This window comes from Lepus europaeus, chromosome 6 (assembly GCF_033115175.1).
Source record: "Lepus europaeus isolate LE1 chromosome 6, mLepTim1.pri, whole genome shotgun sequence".
NCBI lineage: Eukaryota > Metazoa > Chordata > Mammalia > Lagomorpha > Leporidae > Lepus > Lepus europaeus.
The window spans coordinates 77,708,821-77,731,911 of NC_084832.1; the positions used below are offsets into that span (position 1 = coordinate 77,708,821).

At 42.8% G+C, this 23,091-nt stretch overlaps 1 protein-coding gene across 5 annotated transcripts in view; it reads left to right on the forward strand.

Moving 5' to 3' along the window:
• The window catches only part of KATNAL1 (katanin catalytic subunit A1 like 1), a 112,122-nt gene that overhangs the window by 34,605 nt on the left and 54,426 nt on the right, over positions 1-23,091 (forward strand). For 4 of the 5 annotated variants that reach the window (XM_062194412.1, XM_062194413.1, XM_062194414.1 and 1 more), the window contains exon 4: positions 16,052-16,298. In XM_062194412.1, the coding sequence (XP_062050396.1) occupies positions 16,052-16,298 (247 nt within the window). The remainder of the gene's footprint in view (positions 1-16,051; positions 16,299-23,091) is intronic. The other variant, XM_062194416.1, reaches the window with a different exon arrangement.

Below are 23,091 nucleotides of genomic sequence, written 5' to 3' on the forward strand. Positions count from 1 at the left end.
TCCAGACCCCTGTAGATCTTTAGAGAAATTAATCCAGGGGCCAGCACCGTGGCTCACTTGGTTAATCCTCCACCTGCAGCGCCAGCATCCCATATGGGCACTGGGTTCTAGTCCCGGTTGCTCCTCTTCTAGTCCAGCTCTCTGCTGTGGCCCAGGAAGGCAGTGGAGGATGGCCTAAGTGCTTGGGCGCCTGCACCTGCGTGGGAGACCAGGATGAAGCTTCAGATTAGCGTAGTTCCAGCTCTAGCAGCCATTTGGGGGATGAACCAACAGAAGGAAGACCTTTCTCTCTCTCTCTCTCTCTCTCTCACTGTCTAACTCTGTCAAATAAATAAATAAATAAATAAATAGAAAGAAGGAAAAGAAAAGAAAGAAAGAAATTAATCCAAGCATCCTGGAAAGCTTGAGCTAGGATTCTGGAATCTAGTCTATGAGGGGCTTCAAAAAGTTCATGGAAAAGGTGTATTTTTAAAAATGCATGGATTTCAGGTTTTCTTGTACCAGAGAAAGCTTCTCTCTTAATTCAGTTTTCCATGAATTTTTCAGAAATCTCCTTTTATGCCAGATATTGTGCCAGGCGCCCTGTCACGCGTTGTGGGATACAGCAGCACAGTTGCTGCCCTTTTAAGCATATGGTTTTGTACCATCTAAGCATATGGTGAAAGTGTCATTACTGAGATGGAATGGACTGGATTCGGTGGTTAATGAGATATGGAGGATGACGGGGAAGTTGGAGCAAGTAGTGAAACACCTGGACCAAGCTGTTGCGTGGGAATTAGAAGTGAGAACTGGCTGGCGCCGTGGCTTAACAGGCTAACCCTCTGCCTTGCAGCGCCGGCACACCGGGTTCTAGTCCCGGTCGGGGCGCTGGATTCTATCCCGGTTGCCCCTCTTCCAGGCCAGCTCTCTGCTATGGCCCAGGAAGGCAGTGGAGGATGGCCCAAGTCCTTGGGCCCTGCACCCGCATGGGAGACCAGGAGAAGCACCTGGCTCCTGGCTTCGGATCAGCATGATGAGCCGACCGCAGCGGCCATTGGAAGGTGAACCAATGGCAAAAAGGAAGACCTTTCTCTCTGTCTCTCTCTCTCTCACTATCCACTCTACCTGTCAAAAAAAAAAAAAAAAAAAAAAAAAAAGGAGGGAGAACTAAGGGCCTTTGTTGAGGTGCCATGGGTTAGGCCACTGCTTGTGAGACCGTTGACTGATAGCAGTGCTGGTTCGAGTCCTGGCTGCTCTGCCTCAGATCCAGCTCCCTGCTATTGTGCCTGAGAAGGCAGTGGAAGACGGCCCAGGTGCTTGGTCCCCTGCACCCATGTGGGAGACCAGGATGGAGTTCCTGTTCCTGGCTTTGGGCTGGCCCAAACCTGGCTGTTGTGGGCAATTAGGGGAGTGAACCAGCAAATGGAAGATCTCTCTCTCTTTCTCTCTCTCACACACACACTCTCACTGTCTCTCTTGCTCTGTCTTTCCTTGTCACTCAGCCTTTTAAATAAAAAATAAATAAGTATTTTAAAGAGAAATGAGAAGCAGACTTTGAGGGACTTGGACTAGTGATGGTTATTTAGGAGTCAGCAGCAGCTGGGGCCGAGAAAGATCATAAGGCCATTCTTTTTATGAGGGAATAATTGTTTGCCTAATGCTCTTAGCAGGTTGAGATGATATCATTTTCTTCACATTCTGGAGTCATATTATCTTTAAAATTCTATATCTTGAGTAGGGAGAAATTCTGTTTTTAGACTATGAGTAGAATATAGGTAGCAGGGCTGATTAGCCACAATAATAACTGACATTTATTGAGTTTTTCTGTGAACCAGATACTGTGCTAATAAACTCTTCACATGGCATGGGTTCTTAGTCTTTTTTAAAAAGGATTTCTTTATTTATTTGAAAGAATTACAGAGAGAGAGAGAGAGAGAGAGAGATCAATCTAACATCTGTTAGTTCACTCCCCAAATGGCTGCAATGGCCAGGGCTGGGCCAGGTCAAAGCCAGGAGCCAGGAGCCTCATTTGAGTCTCCCATGTGAATTCAGGGGCCCAAGCATTTGGGCTGTACTGTGCTGCTCTTCTTGGCATGTCAGCAGGGAGCTGGGTTGGAAGTGGGGCAGCTGGGACTTGAACAGGCTCCCAAAGGGGATGCCAGTGCTGCAGATGTTTTATTTATTTGAAGGGCAGAGTTGAGAAAGAGAGAGAAAGAGAGAAAGATCTGTCTTCTTGTTCATTCCCCAAATGGCCACAGTGGTCAGGGCTGAGTCGGGCTGAAGCCAGGAACCTGGAACTGTGTCTGGGTCTCCAACATGGGTGCAGGGGCCCAGGAACTTGGGCCATCATACACTACTTACCCATGTGCATTAGCAGGGAGCTGGATTGGAAGTGGAGCAGCCAGGATTCTAACTGGCACTTGTGGCACACTGGCATTGCAGGTGGCTGCTCAACCTATTGTGCCGCAATGCCAGCCTCCTCTTATTTAATTTTTATAACCACTTCTTAAAATAGATAAAAATTATTATAATTCATTTTTAAAAAAGATTTATTTGCAAGGGAGAGTTACAGAGACAGGGAAAGACAGAGAGATCTTGTATCCTCTGGTTCACTCTCTAAGTGGCTGTGATGGCCAGGGCTGGACCAGACCAAAGACATGAGCCAGGTGCTTCCTGCGGGTCTCTCACCTGGGTGCAGGGGCCCAAGAACTTGGGACATCCTCTGCTGTCTTGCCAGGTGCATTAACAGGGAGCTGGATGGGAAGTGGAGCTGCTGGGACTCAGACCAGTGCCCATTTGGGATGCTGGCATTGCATTCAGTAGCTTTATTTGCCATGCCACTATACTGGCTCCATTCTTTTTTTTTTTTTTAAGAAGAAACTGAGATTTCAAGGTTACTTTATCAAGTGCTGCATGTAGGTCAGATAGGATAAGGATTGAGAATTGATTGAATGTGGCAGCACGAGCTCATTGGTGGCCTTGACACAGGTGTGGTGGCACGGTGAGGAGAGGGGAGTGGATTCAGGGGACGGAAAGAGAGGAGCTGAGGGCAGTGACCATACAGCTTTTTTCAGTGAGTCTTGTGGAACAGAGGAGCGGAGACATTGTAGCTGGGGGAGGCAGGGAGACCAAGGCTGTTGTTTCTGCAAGGAAGGAGTAGCAGGGCATGTCTGTGCTGATGGGAAGGCTGCGACAGAAACGGGAGCATTGACGCTGCGTGGCGCAGTGGAAGAGTGCTGGAGCAGTGTCCTTGAAGAGACAAAGGCGGTGGGTCTCATGTGAAGTGAAGGGACTGCGGGGATGCTGGCTCAGCCCGGAGGGCAGGCAGCACGTCTGAGCTGTGCATGCGAAGAAGTGGGTGCGGAGGTGACTGCTGATTGTTTCGTGATCATCTCAGGTTAAAAACAGGCAAGGCCTTCAAGGAATGAGGACACGGGGCAGGTGCTTGTCAGGCTCTGAATTCCGATCTTCGGCGTTCTGAGGTTGGGAGGACATTCCATTTGACTAATGCGTTGTTGCTTTTATGTAAGTTTCCTCTAGGGAGCATTCATCTGAGTTATAGCACTCAGGAGTCACTCGCAATTTCCACTTTGCCATTCTAGATATTTATTAAAATTAGTATTTAAAAACTTGGTATTTCTTTTTTGTTTTATATTACAGAACAGTCAACTGAAAGACAGACATTGTAATTCGTTAGAGATAAAGTAAGGAGTGGGAACAAGATAGTGGTAAGTCAGAGTGAAGCTGCGTTGGCTTTACGTTTTAAATGCAAGTCGTCTTTGCCTTGCCCTCCTTCAGCCACTGTCATTTCCCACTCCTGCTCTTGGCACCCTGCCGTAGAACGGAGCCTGCCCGTGTGTTGCCTTTCCCCTCAATTCCTGGAGATCCTGGGCCTCCAGTCATGGCAGCATAGGGGCTGCATTCTTGGAGATACAGAATAGCTTCCTGTCTTGTGTTTGCCATCTCCTCCGGAATTCCTTCTCCTGCTTTGTGGTGTCTGAGGCATGGCACTATTCTGCTTTCCTTCCTCTTTTCCTTTTTGCTGACTGTGGCCTCTTGTCTCCCCCTCCTGTTTTTCCCTAGTTCTCAGCCCTCTGCTGTTCAGAGAGCCTGTCCAGCTCAACCTGCCCCACACCTGTTATGTGTCTGTGTGGGCCACTCACTCAGCCTCTCTCACCCTTACCTTCGTCTGCGATGAACTGGGATCCATGTGACAGTTATCTTACAGGGTTGGTGTGAGAATTAAACGACGGAGCAGTAGAGCGTAAAGAGCAGCCTGGCGCCTAGGAAGTGCTCAGGAATCATTTGCAGTTTCACTGCCCAGCCCTGCTCCCACCCCACTTGACATGCAGGTGCCTGAGGCCCTCGCTCACCAGTTAGGTCTTCGTTCACATTTAGCCACAGAGTCTTACCCTGACTCCACACTAGCTACCTGTCCTCACTCTGTCCCCTTACTTTGCTTTGTCTTTCTTCATAGTACATATTGGAGAGTGTGTGTGTGTATGTGTGTGTATGTATTTGTGTGTGTGTGTGTGTGTTGCCTGCCTGCTGGATTGCATGCTCTGAAGTCAGGCCTTGGTTGTGCTCAGGGCTCTGTCCCCAGCTCGGAGAAGAGTGCCTGGAGTGTTGGCATGCCATTCATACGTTTGGAAAGAGTGAGGAAACAAGGCGCTTATTCAGATTGTTCCATGTGTTTGCCAGTTGTTTTTTTCATAGGTCCTTGTGTTTCATTCTTGGTAGATTCAGTTTTCATTTTGGCTGAAGTATATTAATTGGTCTTACTCTAAAGGTCTCTATTAGTGATAAACTATTAGTTTTTGCTTCAAAACATCTATTTTCTGTCATTCCTAATAGTTCAGGATAGGATACAAGGTTGGTAGTTATTTATTCTCTATGCTTTGAAGATGACATTAGCCGTAGTATTCTCCGGCCTGCTAGCTTGTGTTATCAGTGGAATTGTTATTTGTAGGCTAACTTATCTTTTTCCTCTCCTTAAGATTTTATTTTTTGCTTCTGACATTAAAACAGTTTTGCCTTGAATTATTTAAGTATGGTGTATTTTTATTTATGCTGCTTGTTTAAATTCTTTGATTATGCTTTTAATCATCTTATACATACATGTGCTTTATAGTCTGTAACTGACATTTCTATTACCGAAAGCTCTTGGGAGTCTTGCGTTTTGTTATTTGTGATGACTCTTCAATGTGCTGGTAAAGTTCAGAGTGTCTCTTCTGCCATGGGTTTTGTCATTCAGTGTGGGGCCTGTTTGGCAGGGTGGTCACTGTGGAGAGAGCCTGTGTGTGCTGAGACCGGAGCCTTGGGGATGGCACCTGTCCGGGCCCACTTTTAGGTAAATTTCTTTCTTTATGAAGTTCAGTCCCTGATCACACGAGGATGAGCCCCTGGTTACTATTTAAGGGAGACTTTTGTCTTATTCCACAAATACAAAATGTAGGTGCAGTTAACACAGGTTTACCTAACTTCTTCCGTGTGTTTTAAATTCTGCTGTTTCCCTGAGGTGTTGCCCTCTGAGGGCCCTGGCTGTATGTGGCACTCTCAGTTCAACTTCTCTGACTCTCTCTCCGGCCATCCTGTGGGCACTGGTAACTGCTCCTCAGATGTCCAGGGCTGCAAACCTCGAAGAGTCTCTGTGCTCCCAGCTCGCTCTACAGTCTCTCTGTAGTCTGTTAGTAATTCTGTCGCCAGGGTAAGATTAGCTCTGTATTTTTTTAAAAGATTTATTTATGTATTTGAAAGTCAGAGTTACACAAAGAGAGCAGGAGAGGCAGAAAGAGAGAGAGGAAGAGAGAGAGAGAGAGAGAGAGATCTTTCATTTGCTGATTCACTCCCCAGTTGGCTGCAATAGCCAGAGCTGCACTGATGAGAAGCCAGGAGCCAGGAGCTTCTTTTCTTCTGGGTCTCCCACCCAGGTGCAGAGGCCCAAGGACTTGGGGCCATCTTCTGCTGCTTTCCCAGGCCATAGCAGAGAGCTGGATCAGAAGTGGAGCTGCCGGGACTTAACCAGCGCCCATATGGGATGCCGGCATTGCAGGCATCCTGACTTCTGACTCGGCTTTACCCGCCAGGCCCCAGCGCTGGTCCCAGCTGTGTATTTTAAAGAGCATTTGTTACATTTTACCCAGCATTCCTACATATTTTATTTTGGAAACATTTTCAGCTTATTTATTTTTGTTGTTGTTTTATATTGTTTTTGGAGTTCTATTATAAATTCTTGAGGATCTTATCCTACCGTGTATTGTTCTCAGTGTCTTACCTTTTTATTTTTTCCATGAACTTTAGAATTGTTTATTTACTATTGGCTTGAGAGGCAGAGAGAGAGGGAGAGGGAAAAAGAGAGGAGAGAGAGAATTTCGATCTGTTGGTTCACTCTCCAGATATCTGCAATGGTTGGATCTAGGCTCAAGCTAGGAGCCAGGAATTCAATCCAGGTCTCCCACATGGGTGGAGGAACTTAATTACTTGAGTTATTATCACTGTGTTCCAGGGTCAGCATCAGCAGGAAGCTCGTGTCAGAAGCTGGAGCCAGGGATCCAATCCAGGTAGTCTGAAATGCTCCTGTGTGTCTTAGCTGGTGTCCTAATGCCTCTTGATTATAGTTGACTTGAGTAGTCTTCTGCAGCAAGGCTTTAGTTGTAGGATTTATGTGTGGACGAAAGGGGACATCTAGTGTAATTCTAAAATGTGTCTGTATTTTCCACTACATTGTAGGCTTCTTGAATGCCGAGACCATGTCATACGCTTTTAGTATTTTCTTGATTTTCAACTCAGTGGAATAATTTCCCAAGTTGCCTACAAGGCGAATAAAGACCTGTGAGATAGCTAAAATTCAACTGACATTTTTTATTACTCTATATGTTGTATAGTCCTGATAATCTGAAAGAATAACAAACCATCCACTTTTAAGATCTAAGTGTTAGAGGGCCAGCACTGTGGCATAGTGGGTAAAGCTGCCACCTGCAGTGCTGGCATCCCATATGGGCTCTGGTTCAAGACCTGGCTGCTCCACTTCTGATCCAGCTCTCTGCTATGGCCTGGGAAAGCAGTAGAAGGTGGCTCAAGTCCTTAGGCCCCTGCACCCGCGTAGGAGACCTGGAAGAAACTCCTGGCTCCTGGCTTCGGATTGGTGCAGCTCTGGCCTTTGTGGCCTATTGGGGAGTGAACCAGAGGATGGAAGACCTCTCTCTCTCTCTCTCTGTGTGTGTGTGTGTGTGTGCGCGCATGTCTGTCTGTCTCTGTCTCTCCTCTCTATGTGTAACTCTGACTTTCAAATAAATAAATAAGTCTTTTACAAAAAAATCTAAGTGTTAGGAAGAAAAGAAATATATTAAGGTTTTTCAAGTTCCAAGTTTATTAGGATGAAATGGGAAAGACAAGAGCCTATCTTTACAGCCATAGAAACTCAGGATACAGGGGCCGGCACTGTGGTGCAGCAGGTTAAAGCCCTGGCCTGAAGTGTCGGCACCCCAAATGGGCACCGGTTCTAGTCCCAGCTGCTCCTCTTCCCATCCAGCTCTCTGCTATGGCCTGGAAAAGTAGTAGAAGATGGCCCAAGTTCTTGGGCCCCTGCACCCATGTGGAAGACCTGGAAGAAGCTCCTGGCTCCTGGCTTTGGATTGGTTCAGCTCTGGCCATTGCCTTTATCTGGGGAGTGAACCAGCGGATGGAAGACCTCTCTCTTTGTCTCTGCCTCTCTCTGTAACTCTGTCTTTCAAATAAATAAAATACTAAAAAAAAATCAGGCTATATTTAGGTAATTAATCTACCCACAGATAGAATTCTGCCATTAGACTGGAGGATAAGTGATATTGTCATCCCTCTCACTCTACCCTTTGCAATGACACAAAGATTGGCTTGCAATATTAAATAAGATTTAGTATGGCCCATTAGAATCATTGACAAGAATGCACTAAGAGCCCCAGCTGAAATTACTGGTCATGAGTTGCATCCAGATTGCTATGAGGACAACCTCCGGCATGTTAATTAGATTGTGTAATATTTGGTGAGAGAAGTGTGTCTGCAGCTCCAGGTCTCATACCAGCTGAAATTTTGGGTTGACTGTGACCTTGGTTGATGTGAATTATGGGTGTTCTGTAGTGACTAAATGTTTTTCAACTCTGGAAATATTTAAAACCGAATTGACATGTGTAAGAGACTCAAAACTGTAGTAATACTTTTTTGTTACAGGAAATGTATGCATTTATTATTACGTATTTGACATATTTAAGAAAATATGGCTAATGAGGGTGATATGCATGCAGTTCTACTTTAAATGTATTATGAAATCACTTGGATTTGTGATTTCTTTACTCAAAAAATTGTTAAGGGGCTGGTATTGTGGCATAGTGGGTAAGGCTGCCACCTGTGATGCCAGTAACCCATATGGGTGCCGGTTCAAGTCCTGGTTGCTTCACTTCTGATCCAGCTCCCTGCTAATGTCCTGGGGAAAATGGTGGAGGATATCCTAAGTGTTTGGGCCCCTGCCACCCACATGGGAGATCTGGATGAAGCTCCTGGCTCAATCCTGGCCATAGAGGCCATCTGGGGAGTGAACTAGCAGATGGAAGATCTCTCTCTTTCACTGTCTCTCTCTCTCTCTAACCGTGACTTTCAAATAAATAAATAAATCTTTTTAAAAAAACTTGTTAAATATTTTATTGGAACATTTAAGAGAAACTTAAGGCTATGTTTTTTATGAATTTAATTTATCGTAAGTTTTAAAAGATATATTTATAAGTAACTTATGCTTTATTAAGTAAGGCAATGAAAGAACTACAAAGGAAATAAAATATATTACATTTGTAAATGTGAATAAACAATTTGGTGGCTTTTTATTAGCCATGTTTATGAACAGGACCAAATGTTATTTAGAAGCCTCTTAAAAGTAGTTTCTAGAATTTTCTCATCTCATATATAGAAAAAAAGACTTGTAGCTGGATCCAAAAGCTTTAAGAAAGAGCTGAATTTTTGCATTTTTAACTTTTAATTTTTTTTTTTTTTTACAGGCAGAGTTAGATAGTGAGAGAGAGAGAGAGACAGAGAGAAAGGTCTTCCTTTTCCGTTGGTTCACTGCCCAAAGTGGCCGCTACAGCCAGCGCGTTGTGGCCGGTGCGCTGCGTCTATCCGAAGCCAGGAGCCAGATGCTTCTCCTGGTCTCCCATGTGGGTGCAGGGCCCAAGGACTTGGGCCATCCTCCACTGCACTCCCGGGCCACAGCAGAGAGCTGGACTGGAAGAGGAGCAACCAGGACAGAACCAGTGCCCCAACCGGGACTAGAACCCGCAGTGCCGGCGCCACAGGTGGAGGATTAGCCTAGTGAGCCGCGGCGCCAGTCTGCATTTTTAACTTTAATAAATTAAATATTTTATAAGTAAAAGCAAGCCTCTGAAGAATGTTTTCTGCACAAAAATCACCTTGTCGAGGAGGCAGAACAACCGTATCAGCATTCCCTGGAGTCCTTTATGTCTGTCTGGACAGGATTGCTTCTCAGAGGGGTGGGACGTCTGGCCCTCGGACCAGGTAAGGCCCAAGATATCATGTGGTCTGGCCCTGCCAAGGCAACTGCAGGGGGGACTCGACCTTCAGGAAGCATCTAGCAGGCTCATTTTTAAGTTGATAATGCTGTGTGGCCCACGAGTGATGTTACAAATGTCCATGTGGCCCTGGGCAGGGAAAAGGCCCCCACCTCTGGCTAGATGAGGAGGGGAGAGTTAAGCGAGTACAACCTTTCCTGCTGGGGGCATCGTGCCTTGCATTCAGAGTGGCCATATTTGCTGAATTTATACATATCTTAAAGAGAATTTTTTGTTATTTATTATCTTTGGATAGCAAGCAATTAAACATTTCTAAGGGCCTTTTTAGAACTGGAGCCTACCTTTAAAGACTAAGTTCTGTGAAGTCGGCTGGTGTGTGAAGCCGGCACCACTGCAGTTAGAAGGGCAAGGCGGGGCCTCTCCCTAGATGTTACTGGCTTGCCTGTGTGCTCGTTTTGGGGAGGAATCCTGACATCTTCTTCATCTAGCTCACAGCACACAGAAAAATTAATTAATTTTGGATTAATGCCTAGAATGGATTTATACCTAAAATTTAAAAAGTGATAAAATTTCTGGAAGAAAACATGGAAATATTATAATGACCTTGGACTAGGCAGAGATTTATTAAATTGGACATTAAAACATGAAAGATAGAAGTTTGATAAACTAGATTTCTAAAATTGTGATTCTTCATCAATAGAAATATTATTAAAAGAGAGAAGATATTTACAATGCATGTAGTGGAGGGTTTGTTTCTAGAATATATAAAGAACTGTGATCAATAAATCAGTAACAAAAGACAACCTCATTTTTTTCACCCATTTATTATCATTTTACTTGCGAGGCAGAAACTACACAGACACAGACACACACACACACACACAAATTGCATGATTGATCTTCCACTTGCTGGTTTACTCCCCAAGTGCCTACAATAGCCAGGGCTGGGCCAGGCTGAAGCCAGGGTCTTAAAACTCAATACGAGTCTTCCACATGAGTGGCAGGGATCCACGTGCTTGAGCCATCCATTTCCTGACTCCCAAGGTGTATGTGTGTTATATACAAGCTAACTTTCATATATCATATCAGCCAGCAACTCCACTCCTGAATATATGTATATCCCAAAGAAATGCATACCTATGTCTTCATTATATGAACATAATGCTCATATTCATAACAACTTTAATAATAACCTCAAACTGGAAACAATTCAAATTTCCATCAACAGTGGTAAAAACTGTAATATATTTGTGCTGTAGAATCTATGTAACAGTGAAAAAAACTAATATATCTATAATGATATGAATTTTATAGGTTAATGTTGAAAGAGAAGCAAGAGAGAGTAAATTCTATAGAAATCTGTGTATATGAAACTCAAAGAGGCAAAACTATGATATTGACATCAGAATGGTAATTAACATTAGGAACTGCTATTGACCAAGAAAAGCATGAAAGATTTTTCTAGTGTTTTTTTTAAAGATTTATTTATTAGAGAGAAAGAGAAAGAGAATCTTAGGTCCCCTGGGTCACTGCCCAAATGGACACAAAAGCCAGGTGTCAGCCAACCTGAAGCCAGGAGCCAGGAACTCCATCCTGGTCTCCCAGGTGAGTGGCAGAATGGCTATGTGCTGCTGCCTTTCCAGGCTCATGAACAGGATGCTGGATCAGAGGCAGAGCAGTCAGGACTTGGACTGGCAGCTGTTACATCTGCTGCAGCATAACACCAACCCCAGTTTTCTGGGATATGGAGAAATATTCTATGGTTTTAAAATTAATTTTTAAATGAGTTAATTTGAAAGGCAAAGAAATGGATAGACAGACAGACACATAGACATCTTCCATTCACTGGTTTAGTCTCCCAAATGCCTGCAACAGCTATGGTTGGGTCACACCAAAGTTAGGAGCCTGGAACTCAACCCTGGTCTCCCACTGGGTGATAGGGACCCAAGTACTTGAGCTGTTATCTGCTGCCTCCTAAGGTGTGCCTTAGCAGGAAACGGCGCAGACTTGAACCCAGGCTCTCTGATGTGACATCTGTGCATCCAACGGGCATCCTAACCACTGCACCAAATGCCTGCCCCACCTGTGTTTTAATCTACTTGTGGTTTCATGCTACAGATTTTTTTGTTGTGTAAATATGTGTTTATTTACCATATAAATGTTATACCGCAATGAAACTTAAAATTTCAGTTTTGTGAAGTATCTTTTTTTGTTTACAGACAGTATGAGTCTTGCAGAGGTTAAATGATAGTGATCAGTAGTTTGTAGACTTAGGAGTGAAAAGGTACCCAGGTTTAGAGTCCAGATCTAGGGGTCATTGCAGATCACCATTCTGTTTCACTGGACAGGCCGGAATAGTATTTGCACTATTTTTATGCCAGCAGTAACATTCAGCCTAGTTCTTGTACTTACTAGGTATCTAATAGGTATTTACTGATTTGAAAAATAATGTGTGATGAATGGACATTAAGATCATTAATGTTTAATTTCAATCAATATAAAATTTTTTTGCCTGCTGACTCAGATTCAGAGGTATTAAATAGTGACTCCAAGTCCTTATAGTGAAAATATGGGTGTGATCTGCTTAGAACTTACGTTTTTTACCTTTATTAACTGTGGAGAAAGGTGTTTTCCTCTTTATTCAGTTCTTAAGTTATACAGATTAATGGTGCAGTAAAATTTTTAAAGTTAAGTACCCTGGCTTATATTCTTAGACAAAAATTATCTCTGTTCCAGATTACCTACTTTAATGCCCAATTTTTAACAAGATACGGACAGAGAGATGTAACCAAAGAACTTAAAATAATTTCAAACTGCAAAGTTGGGGAAGTAAAGCAGGCACTGTAGCTCCTTCAGCAGAAGTCTTTATACCTGTCAGAGAGAGTGTGCGGCTGCACGAGATCCTGCTTCTTAGTATGGCGTGGCACGAAGGAGTCTTCAAAAGCGGGCTCTTTCCCATGGACTTCCTAGGACCGTGGGAAAGTGGTGCCACAAGACGCACAGCCCCGTTTCTGCAGCGCAGTCTCTCATGGAGATTTGCCAGGCTCACGCCCTGTAGGTTCAGCTTCAGATGTGAACTCCGAGTCCCCGTTGCTAGATCATGCCCCAAACTGTAGCAGTCCTAGTGTTTCATTTTTTAGGTGCCCAGATCTTTTGACTAGAGTTGTAATATATTTGCTGTTCAAAATGTTATGAAACGCTGAGTAGGAGAAAAGACAAGCATAACAGTTTGTAAGACTGAAGAATCACCGTACAGTAGCACCTAAGTATCTGCCTTACCCTCCCCGCTCAGAGAGAAACACTGTCCTGAATTCGGGAATTTACCTTTCCCTAGCTTTTCTTTATACTTTAACTGTTTATGCTTGTGTCACCAAATTATACCTTATTTTGCTTGCAGTCACAGTGTATATATTCTTTGAACTTGCTTGTTCACTCAGCATTACAGTCCTGAGATTCATCTGTTGTTACTGCATGTATCTGTAGTTCACTTTGACTTGTGTATTTCATTCCGTTCTGTAAATATCTAATAATTTGTATATCTATTCTGATAATGGACACTTGGGTTGCTTCCAGGTGTTTATTGCAAGCAGTGCTAAGGGCATTTACATGTATTGCCATTTAATATAGCTAGCAAATCAGGTCTATCTGCCTGTGATTGAATAAGGCTCTGTCTTCCCATTCCTGTAGGGAAATCTCAGAGAACTGAGCACATGTTTTTTTTATCTGCAGATCTAACCAATTATTCTGTATTTGAAATACTCTAAGCTAGAGCAGTATTGGTCGGTTTGGCCATTAGGGAAGCAGTCAGTGATGCTGTGTGACCCCTAAAGTCGCTTTCTAAAGAGAGACTAGTAAGAGAAGCCTTGAGAATTTTATTGTTTACATAAGCCGGCAGCTGTCACTGGGTCCTTCAGTTGAAGCATGGCATTGTGCAGTGATGCACTGACGGACAGAGGAGTACAGAACAGAGTCACGGGTTTCCGCTGGGAAGTTGACAGAGTCTGTTACAGATGTAATATCAAACCGCAGTGAAATGGAACTGAAGACTTAGAAAACGCAGGCGTGCTTCCTGTGAGACACGGCGCTTGACACAGATGGCACACTGGCTACTGCAGCAGTTCATTCGGCTCTTTGAGAAGACCATGGGAACCTTGAGTGGCAGGACGAGGTCAGCAGCAGCAGACGCTTGGAACACAACCTGCGTATGAGCTTTGAAAAGACTCTTCTCCAACACAGCTTAGCTGAGCGTGAGGCAAAGTGGACTACAGCAGGGCTCCTAAGTGGCTGTTAAATGACCAGCCGGGCTGGGGGAAGCACAAACTGAGAAGGCAGAAGGAATGTCTCAAGATTCGCTGCACTCCAGCCCGAAGCAGCCAGGCCTGAGCAGGCAGCCCCAGCAGCTGGGGAGCAGCCAGGCCTGCAGCTCGAAGGGCTCGGCTTGCTGTTTATGGCTGTAGAGTCTAAAAAGCAGGACCACAAACAACGAGGGGCTATTTAAATAGCGGGCACAGCTGCTAACAAAAGGACAAATGTGATGTGTGTTCTGTGTGCAGGAGAGTGTTGGACTCATTTGATTGTCTTTGGCTATACCCAGGAATCTGTTTCCGGAAAGACATTTATATATATGCACATAAATAAAGTTTCTAGCCCTTCATCAAAACAAAACTGAGTCAGAAAACAGTGATTGCTCTGAAATAATAGAGCAATCTAATATTTTTAGCATTTTATTCTTTACCAGTTTCATCATATTTTTATTTTATTGACAGAAAGCTTGAAAGACAATTAATGCCCTAGAACCAATGAATTAATAATGCTTTGAATTTCAGAATGTCCGTGGCCATTTTACTATGCACAATTCTGTACTATTTTCCCATGGATTTCTTTCACAAAATTCTGATTTATCTTTGTCTCCATGTAGGGCCAGCATAGTAGAGGCCATATACCACCTAATGGGCATGTAGTAAATATTTGTTTAACTGGACTGAACTCCAAGCATGAAGGTGGCAGGATGTGGTATATGGCAGGATGGGCGTATGGTTCTCACTGTGCTGCTTCATCCTCATCCCCAGCAGTTTCCAGCAGCCTGAACATGCTGTACTTGGACCTGCAGTGGGTTTGCCTTTTACCTTTTTTGCCGTGAGTTTCAGCCTTCTTGGCTTTTCATCCATCTCCAGTCTTGTGGATTCCTTGACTTGGGTACATGTGCATCTTTTTAGATACCAGGAACAAAACTCCATGATGAGTTAGGTGAATTACAAGCCTGAAGCTGGAGAAGAGATGTAAGTGGAAACGGCTTAGGGATAAGAAAGGAATAGATATAGGACCCGAAGGGCTACAGATCCAATGAAAAGCTATGGAGAAAGAAGATGTACTCAGAACACACACATAGTGACACTTCAAGAAAGAACTAAGACTAGACACAAGGTGATAGAGTCCCTCACCCAAGACCCAAAGAGAGACTGGCAAATACTTTGCCAAGAGAGTCCAAACTTTCCAACATGAGAGAGATCTGTTGTCATGTTCATGTAACAAAACATGTTACTTTGTGTGCATAGTTATGTTGATATACTTAACAAAAGTCTCAATCACATTTGGAGGCCTGTATAATTTAACAATTCTGCGATTTTTAACACTCTCAAAGCATGACAGTATTTTTCACATAAACCACTTTGTTGATGAGATTTCATTGTCAAGCCCTACCATGTGTAATTTGACAAATGAAATGTTGATTTTTTTCCAGTGCAGAAGCAGAGAAAATCATTATAAAAAGTAAGTTAGTAAACTGGGCAAATAGACATTATAAATTCCTGTCCTTTCAGAAAAAAGCGTTTAATGCTATTTATTTATTTATTTATGACAGGCAGAGTGGATAGTGAGAGAGAGAGACAGAGAGAAAGGTCTTCCTTTTTGCTGTTGGTTCACCCTCCAATGGCCGCTGCGGCTGGCGCATCATGCTGATCCGAAGCCAGGAGCCAGGTGCTTCTCCTGGTCTCCCATGTGGGTGCAGGGCCCAAGGACTTGGGCCATCCTTCACTGCCTTCCCGGGCCATAGCAGAGAGCTGGTCTGGAAGAGGGGCAACAGGAATAGAATCTGGCACCCCAACCGGGACTAGAACCCGGTGTGCTGGCGCCGCAAGGCGGAGGATTAGCCTGTTAAGCCATGGCGCAGGCTTTCAATGCTTTTTAAAAAGTTATTTATTCTTTGGGATAGACTTTCCATTACACTATTGAGATTATTAAATAGGAATAGTCTGTATTGCCCTCTGTTGGTGATTAATAGTTACTTTTGACACAATAATTGCTGCTGTGTCATTTATATGTATGAGTGTTTAATAGTTGTATCAACCAGTATATTTTAGAGAAAATAAATTTTTAAAACCAACCTAATATCTGTGGCCATGAATTGATAAGAAGTGGAAAAATGAGATCTTGGGATTTTAGTTTTTAACAGTTTGATTGAGTAAGATGACATTGAACTACGATTATCTCTGGTTAATTTTTGTTTTTGTTTTCTTTGTCAGAGCTCCACCTCAGATCAGGCGCCCGAATCGAGAAGTAAGACCTCTGAGGAAAGAAATGGCGGGAGTGGGAGCCCGGGGACCTGTGGGCCGAGCACATCCTATCTCAAAGAGTGAGAAGCCTTCTTCAAGTAGGGACAAGGACTGCAGAGCGAGAGGGAGAGATGACAAGGCAAGACTCTTTGTGATCCCCTCACTTGAAGCCCATGCCTTTTGGTGGATATTGGGATTTTTTTGTTGGCTTTTCAAGGTAATGTGGTTTTGACTGGAAGAGTTGAAGTCTGATTCGAGGCCTTTGTGGTCTTTGTGTTTTGAAGGCCATGTAAGAAGTATAGGAAATACCTATTAACACACAGAAAAACTTCCAGTGAACTGTGCCCTTTGTAGTAATTTTCAAAAGAAAGCTTTAAAACTGTTTTGGAAATGATCTTAATAAAGTTTTTTGAGTTAAAATGGACAGTAAATGGAAACATAATTGTAGGGAAAAGACTTATAAGAGTACATGTGTATATTCACAGAATAAGAGGGATGGTGTGTTACTGCTGCTAGAAATAAAAAAAAATCTCTGACTTACCTGTCAGTTATAGGTTAGAGCAGGATCAGGATTTTTTTTTTTTTTTTCTTAATGAGAAGATTTTCTTGGCTAGTGTTCATTGTGCATATTTGTTTACTTGGAAAATTGAGAGGTGAATAAGCACAGCACAGGGAGGAAATTCTATTTGCCCTTAAAACAGATTTCAAAACAGTGGGTTGAAGATCCCCTTACAGAGTAAGGAGCTGGCTCTGGTGATCTATCTCTTAGCCTTACTTTTAGCGAAGAGAGGCTAACAAGGTGACACCGCTTCCCATTTGCATCATGATATCATGAATGAATGATGAGCTGTTGGGCCACAGAGAAGTAATATTTGACAAGTTAGTAATCACAGGAGCTGCCATCACATTCGTGCTGTGATATGTATAATGAAGATATAATTTATAACCTGTAGCAAGTGGTTATCCTTCAAAATGCTGTGCTGTATTTGAGTATTTTTTTACTACAAATAATTTTGATCAGTAGTTATGGACTATAAGACCAACTTCCTAAAAGCCTTGTGAGTGTTTAGTCCTGATAGAGAAAAACCTGACGTTTTCTGAGTATTTCTGTTCATGAGATAGACTCCAAGGTGCACTCAACATCTCTGCCTCACCAGGACAAAAGTCAGTGGTTTTTTTTTTTCTTTTAAAGTTGTTTATTTGTTTGAGAGACAGTGAGAGGCAGAGAAGACAGAGATTTCCCATCTGCTGGTCGCTCCCTAGATGCTCACAGCAGCTGTGACTGGGCTCGGCTGAAGCCAGGGACTGGGAGCGCAGTCCAGGTCTCCCACGTGGGTGACAGGACTTGAGCCCTTGCTTGTGTCCCCCAGGGTGCTGGAATTGGTAATGGAGCTGGGAACTGAATCCAGGCATTCCGATGCAGGGTGTGGGTGTCTTACTGGCTGTGCCAAATGCCTGTCCCTTGATTTTTTTTTTTTTTTTAATGTTTGTAGTTTTCTTGGAACTTTTATGTCATAAAATAGTGACTCAATCTCACATTCTTTTTGGGACTAGTGAGAGGTACTAATAAATCAATTTTTGCTGCTGATGAAATTGAACCGTTTCTCTGCCATTGTGAAAGGCTGGGTAAATGCATACTTGACAATCTGTATCTTAAGTATCATCTTTTGCTTCTTTTTCTGTGCCTGATTGCATTTTGGAGAATAACATGAGCACTGAAATGCAATCCTCGCTCTACTGGTAGCTTTTAGGTAAAATTTAAAATAGTGTGAGGAACTTTAGCCTTTAATTTCATGTCACACAGAGAAGAATTGTGGCCATGGTTTGTTGGATGCTGCCTTGTGGGCACCATGAAACAGCATCGCGAAGTGGCATCCTGCTGTCCCCATATTACAGGTAAAGAGACTGGGGTACAGAGAACTCAAAGGTCTTACCAGAGGTCTTAGGGTTGGGAATAGTCTGGAAGAATGAAATTTTGTAAAGTCACTTAGCTTTTTCCCATTTTTTTTTAAAGACTTATTTTATTTATTTGAAAGGCAGAGTTACGGGGGCGGGGTGGGGGGGAGATCTTCATCCACTGGTTCACTTCCCAAATGGCCACAATAGCCAGAGCTGGGCCAGGCTGAACCCAGTAGCCTCCTCTGGGTCTCCCACATGGGTGGCAGGGGCTCAAGCACTTGTGCCGTCCTATGCTGCTTTCCCAGGTGCATTAGCAGGGAGCTGGATTGGAAGTGGAACAGCCAGGACTTGAACCAATGCCCATATGGGAGGACAGCACTGTAGGCAGCAGTTTATTTCTTGCTACACTGCAATGCCAGCCCCCATTGATGGTTTTTGTATTGTGTAGTTTCCCTGCCTACCAAGCTAGATTAGCAATCTGGATTGAATTTGGAGAAAGAGATACAGAACAATTAAATAAACATTGACTTTTAGATGTGACTCCTAAGCAAAGAACAAAAAAATCAAGGAACGTTTGTTGAATGTCAAGTACATTTTTCTAGAGATTGTAAATTGCCTTTCATGTATAATTTTCCAAATAATGTCCTAAATCCTACTTACTCCTTCATTGACATTTAAGCACTCAGAATGTCACTAAAAAGGAAGCCCTTTATTTAAAAACAAACAAATGACCAACTTTTCTGAGTCACTGTGCAAATAAAAGGGACTATAATTTTAAAAATCAAATCCACGGAAACTTCATTAGACTTTAAAAGGTGTTCTTGGCTTGGTTCTGATTGTTGTAGCTGCTCAGCTATTCCGTAGAATGCCAGAGTCCCTAAGACTCACTGAAGGCTGTGAGAGTTTGAGACAACTTAGGTGAAGCTGATGGATGTTCGCTTCCATCTTGGAAGGGCCTTGCAGATCTGATTTGCAATGTTGTTGTTGTTGTTTTTTAAATTAGTTTTGTGTATTGTAACCAGCTTTAAAAAATGAAGCTATTATAATAGGCTAGAAAGTAGAGTTAATTGCCCACAGTAAAGAGAGTAGTATTTTGAGAAAAAAATTAGCTATATAAACTACAAAAATTTAGTTATATAAATATGTTTAACTTGTGATCTGAAATTTATTACTTTGTGTCATGGTCAGAGTGTTGAAAGCTGTTGCTGTACTTAAACCACTTTTTTTTTGGACAGGCAGAGTTAGTGAGAGAGAGAGAGACAGAGACAGAGAGAAAGGTCTTCTTTTTTCCGTTGGTTTACCCCCAAGTGGTTGCTATGGCTGGCGCTTTGCGCCGATCCAAAGCCAAGAGCCAGGTGCTTCCTCCTCGTCTCCCATGCAGGTGCAGGGCCCAAGCACTTGGGCCATCCACTGCGCTGCCAGGCCGCAGCAGAGAACTGGACTGGAAGAGGAACAACCAGGACAGAACTGGAGCCCCAGCTGGGACTAGAACCTGAGGTGCCGACGTGGCAGGCGGAGGATTAGCCTAGTGAGCCGCTGCGCCAGCCCGTACTTCAGTCACTTTAAAGATGCAAAGAAGAAGTCAAGAAGAAGTTGAGGGAGCATGAGACAAGGCACACATCTTTTTTTTTTTTTTTTTCCATCTTCATGAACTTTATTTTTTTTTAAACTTTTATTTAATGCATATAAATTTCCAAAGTACAGCTTATGGATTACAATGGCTCCCCCCCCCCCATAACTTCCCTCCCACCCACAACCCTCCCCTTTCCCGCTCCCTCTCCCCTTCCATTCACATCAAGATTCATTTTCAATTCTCTATATACAGAAGATCAGTTTAGTATATATTAAGTAAAGATTTCAACAGTTTGCACCCACATACAAACACAAAGTGAAAAATACTGTTTGAGTACTCATTATAGTGTTAAATCACAATGTACAGCACATTAAGGACAGAGATCCTACATGAAGAGTAACTGCACAGTGACTCCTGTTGTTGAGTTAACAAATTGACACTCTTGTTAATGGCATCAGTAATCACCCTAGGCTCTTGTCATGAGTTGCCAAAGCTATGGAAGCCTTTTGAGTTCACCTACTCTTATCCTGTTTAGACAAGGTCATAGTCAAAGTGGAAGTTCTCTCCTCCCTTCAGAGAAAGGTACCTCCTTCTTTGATGACCTGTTCTTTCCACTGGGATCTCACTCACAGAGATCTTTCATTTAGGTCCTTTTTTTTCTTTTTTTTTTTTTTTTTTTTTTTTTTTTTTTTTTTTTTTTTGACAGAGTGTCTTGGCTTTCCATGCCTGAAATACTCTCATGGGCTTTTCAGCCAGATCTGAATGCCTTAAGGGCTGATTCTGAGGCCAGAGTGCTATTTAGGACATCTGCCATTCTATGAGTCTGCTGTGTATCCCGCTTCCCATGTTGGATCGTTCTCTCCCTTTTTTGTTCTATTGGTTAGTATTTTCAGAAACTAGTCTTGTTTATGTGATCCCTTTGATTCTTAGTCCTATCATTATGATCAGTTGTGAACAGAAATTGATCAAATGGACTAGTGAGATGGCATTGGTACATGCCACCTTGATGGGATTGAATTGGAATCCCCTGGTATGTTTCTAACTCTACCATTTGGGGCAAGTCAGCTTGAGCATGTCCCAAATTGTACATCTCTTCCCTTTCTTATTCCCACTCTTATATTTAACAGGGATCACTTTTCAGTTAAGTTTCAACACTTAAGAATAACTGTGTATTAATTACAGAATTCAACCAATAGTATTAAGTAGAACAGACAAAAAAAAAAAATACTAAGAGGGATAACGTATTAAGTTGTTCATCAACAGTCAGGGCAAGGGCTGATCAAGTCACCGTTTCTCATAGTGTCCATTTCACTTCAACAGGTTTCCTTTTTGGTGCTCTGTTAGTTGTCACTGATCAGGGAGAGCATATGATATTTGTCCCTTTGGGGACTGGCTTATTTCACTCAGCATAATATTTTCCAGATTCCTCCATATTGTTGCAAATGACCGGATTTCATTGTTTTTGACTGCTGTATAGTATTCTATAGAGTACATATCCCATAATTTCTTTATCCAGTCTACTGTTGATGGGCATTTAGGTTGATTCCAGGTCTTAGCTATTGTGAATTGAGCAGCAGACCACTTTTTTGTTTGCCAATTTAATTTCCTTTGGGTAAATTCCAAGGAGTGGGATAGCTGGGTTGAGTGGTAGAGTTATATTCAGGTTTTTGAGGAATCTCCAGACTGACTTCCATAGTGGCTTAACCAGTTTGCATTCCCACCAACAGTGGGTTAGTGTCCCTTTTTCCCTACGTCCTCGCCAGCATCTGTTGTTGGTGGATTTCTGAATGTGAGCCATTCTCACCAGGGTGAGGTGAAACCTCATTGTGGTTTTGATTTGCATTTCCCTGATTGCTAGTGATCTTGAACATTTTTTCATGTGTCTGTTGGCCATTTGGATTTCCTCTTTGGAAAGATGTCTGTTGAGGTCTTTGGCCCATCTCTTAAGAGGGTTGTTTGTTTTGTTGTTGTGGAGTTTCTTGATCTCTTTTTAGATTCTGGTTATTAATCCTTTATCTGTAGCATACTTTGCAAATATTTTTTCCCATTCTGTCAGTTGCCTCTTCACTCTCCTGTTTCTTTTGCAGTATAGAAACTTCTCAATTTGATGCAATCCCAATAGGGAAATTTGGCTTTGACTGCCTCCACCACGAGGGTCTTTTCCAGGAAGTCTTTGCCGGTGCCAATATCTTGCAGGGTTTCTCCAATGTTCTCTAATAATTTGATGGTGTTGGGTCATAGATTTAGGTCTTTAATCCATGTTGAGTGGATTTTTTTTTTTTTTTTTTGACAGGCAGAGTGGATAGTGAGAGAGAGAGAGACAGAGAGAAAGGTCTTCCTTTTTGCCGTTGGTTCACCCTCCAAAGGCTGCTGCGGCCAGCTCATCGCGCTGATCTGAAGCCAGGAGCCAGGTGCTTCTCCTGGTCTCCCATGGGGTGCAGGGCCCAAGCACTTGGGCCATCCTCCACTGCCTTCCTGGGCCATAGCAGAGAGCTGGCCTGGAAGAGGGGCAACCAGGATAGAATCCAGCACCCCAACTGGGACTAGAACCCGGTGTGCTGGCGCCGCAAGGCGGAGGATTAGCCTGTTAAGCCACGGCGCCGGCCGAGTGGATTTTTGTGTAAGGTGTAAGGTAGGGGTCTTGCTTCATGTTTCTGCACGTGGAAATCCAGTTTTCCCAGCACCATTTATTGAATGGACTGTCCTTGTTCTAGGAATTGGTTTTAGATTCTTGATCAAATATAAGTTGGCTATAGATGTTTGGGTTGATTTCTGGTGTTTCTATTCTGTTCCATTGGTCTATCCATCTGTTGCTGTACCAGTACCATGTTGTTTTGATTACAACTGCCCTATAGTATGTCCTAAAATCTGGTATTGCGATGCCTCTGGCTTTGTTTTTGTTGTACAAAATTGCTTTAGCTATTCGAGGTCTCCTGCATCTCCATATGAATTTCAGCATCATTTTTTCTAGATCTGAGAAGAATGTGTTTGGTATTTTGATTGGTATCGCATTGAATCTATAAATTGCTTTTGGGAGAATGGACATTTTGATGATGTTGATTCTTCCAATCCATGAGCATGGAAGATTTTTCCATTTTTTGGTATCCTCTTCTATTTCTTTCTTTAAGATTTTGTAATTCTCATCGTAGAGATCTTTAATGTCCTTAATTAAGTTTATTCTAAGGTATTTGATTGTTTTTGTAGCTATTGAAGAAAAGTGCCTACATTTTAAGGATACTATTTGATGAATGATGATTATCGAGCCAGCAGTATGTTTATGTATGTTTTAATAACTGCTTTTCTGAAAAAAATACGTGTATACATGTTCCCATACAAGTTTATTATAAATCTTACTGATATAATGAGGTGTAGCATGTGCTTTATAAACAGTAAGATTCCCAGTACTCTTTATTGTAAATTTTATAGAGCCATTGGACTCTCAAAGAATTTTTCTGCTGGTTTTGGCCCAATTTTTCTATCTGTCCCCAGCCTCTGGTTGTATTTGATGGAGGAATATAGTGCTGACATGAAGTGATAG